This window comes from Musca vetustissima, unplaced genomic scaffold (assembly GCF_032173495.1).
Source record: "Musca vetustissima isolate MV318-11 ecotype Yass unplaced genomic scaffold, APGP_CSIRO_Mvet_v1 utg739919, whole genome shotgun sequence".
Classification (NCBI taxonomy): domain Eukaryota; kingdom Metazoa; phylum Arthropoda; class Insecta; order Diptera; family Muscidae; genus Musca; species Musca vetustissima.
Window position 1 is genome coordinate 11,481 of NW_026873560.1, and position 3,334 is coordinate 14,814.

Below are 3,334 nucleotides of genomic sequence, written 5' to 3' on the forward strand. Positions count from 1 at the left end.
TATTAATTACTACTAATAATAAAAAAACGACAATAACCAGCATGTTTTCTTGTTGTAATTTACTTAAAAGCGCACAAACACTTTCGAATTTATCGTATGTCAAATTGTCACATATAAAATCGTTAAGTGTAAGGACATTTAATATATGTGTGTATATTTACAATATAATCATTTCATTCTTTCAACAATTTCCATTAACAACACATTACAAACAATAACTTAGTAATTCATCCATGTTGCAGGGTTTACGACAGCATTCATCATAAACACCAGATAAATGTCGTTGCCTACGGGTTTTGGCCAAGGTGTTAATACGTTCCCCGTACAACATATCCTTTAACAAGGAATTCGATTTGAAGGGAGATATATCATCATCGATCTCATTGTATATATCTATAGCGTCAATGTCTGAAGTCACTGTTAAAAAAATACGAAAGCTTAAACATAACTTATCTTCATTATAAACAGTAAACAACTTACATGGCTTATATGTAGACTTCTTGGCCATCTGCATTCCATTGTAGCCGTTAACACATACGGCTTCTAACAACTGCGTTAAATGAGGACCACAGACTCGTGTATAGAGGGCATTTATATCACAAACAAAAACAATCATCAAAACAACACTTAGGGCTTTCATTTTTAAGGGAATAATTCTGCTTCAGGTTCAGGTAACTGTTAGGCGTTCAATATACTTTTAGGTACTGACTTCGAAACATTATCACATATACTATTTATACCTTAGGATTAATTAGAGAATATTTAATATATTCTAATTTACATGCATTTAGGTTTAAAAATAAAATAAACAATATGCAAATTACCGTCGACACATAATCATAAAATTAAGATAAGCATCCCCCATATTTATGTCTTAGAAGAAAGTATCGGTAAAAAAGGTGGAAATAAATTGCAAGCAAACCCAACAACATGGCGGATAACATCTAGCTACATCTAAATCGAAACCGACAGTTTGTATATGGGAATAATGTAATGCAAACAATGTCGTCGATATGATTTTGACTAGACTCCGAATCCAATATAAAGCAAACAACTCTGTCGCCATAATTTTGCGTTGACTATAACTTTAAACTTATTTACCGAAGAGTCAGATTCATGAGTAGAATCCGAAATGAATAAATAAAGTGTATTTTTTAATAATTTCTCTTTCGAGATGAGCCACAGGATCGTAGTTGTTGAAAAGGAAAGCCAGAGAGATACTACATTCCCACCATTATGCGATGCGTTTCGCCGTTGGTTAAGCGGCTCGTCAGGCATATGGGGCAATGCGGCTTACAGATATCTTTACTTGAAAATGAATCTACGAATTAAATTCAACCGTGTCAAGGTTCGGACATTTGGCATCACAAGATTTTGGTGTTGCGTAGTGTGTCTTGCCGGGCTTTGGCTTATGCCAGGCGTTCGGAGTGTTCGCATTTCGTAAACATGTGTTACGAAATGCGGGGGTCTGCCCAACTGCTTCGAATGGCCAGAAGTCTTCAATGAATCTTCACCATTTGCCCATTATTCATAGGTTCATCGTTACTTCATCAGATGTCGATGTGTTCGGCGGGAAATAAGCTTTCGTGAGGAGCCTTTTTGCTTTATCTATTGTCTCTATTCTGGTTTTCCCTCTATCTATCTATATATCATTGTTTTCGATATGAGTGTTGCTTTTTAATGGAAAATTCTCTATTTTTGAGACGTCATTTATTCTATCTTCCTGTTCACAGAATATTTTCCAGAGGCTCTTGTCATTTTGTTGTATTCTTTCTCGGTATACTGCAGATTTCTTGCGGCGAGCTCAATTATAAAATCTTTGGACCTATTTTCCTTTGTTTCAAATGTCGCCAGTCATCCAGGGTCTGTCGAAGGCATATTTCCTTTCTTGAAGTGTTTAATCCTAATATATTTATGGTAAGAGAATGAGTATTCTTGTGGGACTCTCCATTCTTGTACCACATCTATTAAGGGGACCCCCCATTCTCGGGGTCAATTTTTTTCGATTTAATTAGAATCTACACTAATTCAAGAATGTCCCTACAAAATTTCAAGTGAAAATCTCAAGAACTCTTGAAGATATAGACGATTTATTATGTTAGCATCAAGTGACGGCTGAAGGGCTTCTCAAACTTTAAACGCGTTTTTCTCTTTTGCGAATGGCGGGCACGATAACTCAAAAACTAATAACCCAATCGATTCCAAAGAAAACAACAACAAAACAATGAAAAAAAATTTTTGTAAATTATTTTTCTTCTCTTTTAAATCTTCAATTACATATGTGCAAAGTTACAAACCTTAACAAGCATTGGTATTGATTTACCAGACCATTGAAAATCTTGAAAAATTAAAATCGCGAATGGTAAGGGGTGGGGGGGGGGGGGGGGTTTCTCTTAAGTTAATTGAACATTTAGTTATGTCTAAAACCTCCTCTATAATTCTAATAACGAAGTGATATTAAGGGATATTATTAGGCCGTAAGTATTGATGAAATCTATGAGGATCTGACCGCCTTTTGGGGTATTAGTAGTACCCCACTTAATGTGGTGGGAATTAACGTTACTACCAATTGATAATTCGTTACCTATACTCTATTATTTCCTCACCAGTTGCTGCAGCTCCGGTAGACTGATGATAGATCTCTCTCCGAATAATTTTCGTTAAATTAGCTTGGTCTTCGAAGACCCAGAGGGTCTTTAGGCCGATTTCAATTAAATGTTTCACCAATTAAGACATTTTGAGTCAATTGGCAAATTGAAGTTTCGCATAGTGTGGCCTTTGGCCTTAATATACCATGATTTACATATATTGTACTGATTATTCTATTGCATGTAAATGAAGCTAGAAAGACACATGGGTAAATATAAATTGGTCTTTATACAGGCCTATGGACTCTGAGGCGATCTGTGATATATATACACTTACAATCGGCCAGTTTTCATAACTAGTGGCCTATGGTCTTCCTACACACCAATTCGACTATATATACCCATGTATTATATACACTGACCAATTGATCTTTATACACACCTGTGGTTTCTATACAAATCGATGGTCTCTCTGCAGACACTTTCAATCGGTCTCTATACTGAACAATTGTTATTTATATAAACCTGTTGTCACTCTGCATACCTATTGGTCTTTATACATACATAAAAGCGTAAGGGGAAGTCCTTCATAAGTCCTGAAATATAAGAAATTCAAGTTTGTTCCCTTATTTTTTATTGTAATTTCATTCACACTTATTATTCCAACATATATTCGAAAATATTTAAAAATTTTCTGTGTTTCTCCCTTTCTTTTCAGATATTATCGTGCCAATTCGGTACGCTAC

At 35.2% G+C, this 3,334-nt stretch overlaps 1 protein-coding gene across 1 annotated transcript; it reads right to left on the minus strand.

Moving 5' to 3' along the window:
* Positions 1-205: 205 nt before the first annotated feature.
* Positions 206-640, minus strand: LOC133326236 (probable insulin-like peptide 3). The gene is made up of 2 exons (XM_061534921.1): positions 481-640; positions 206-417 (listed from the first exon to the last, which is right to left on the minus strand). Exons 1-2 carry the CDS (start codon positions 638-640, stop codon positions 206-208), a joined length of 372 nt encoding a protein of 123 aa, XP_061390905.1.
* Between the last annotated feature and the right edge of the window lie 2,694 nt (positions 641-3,334).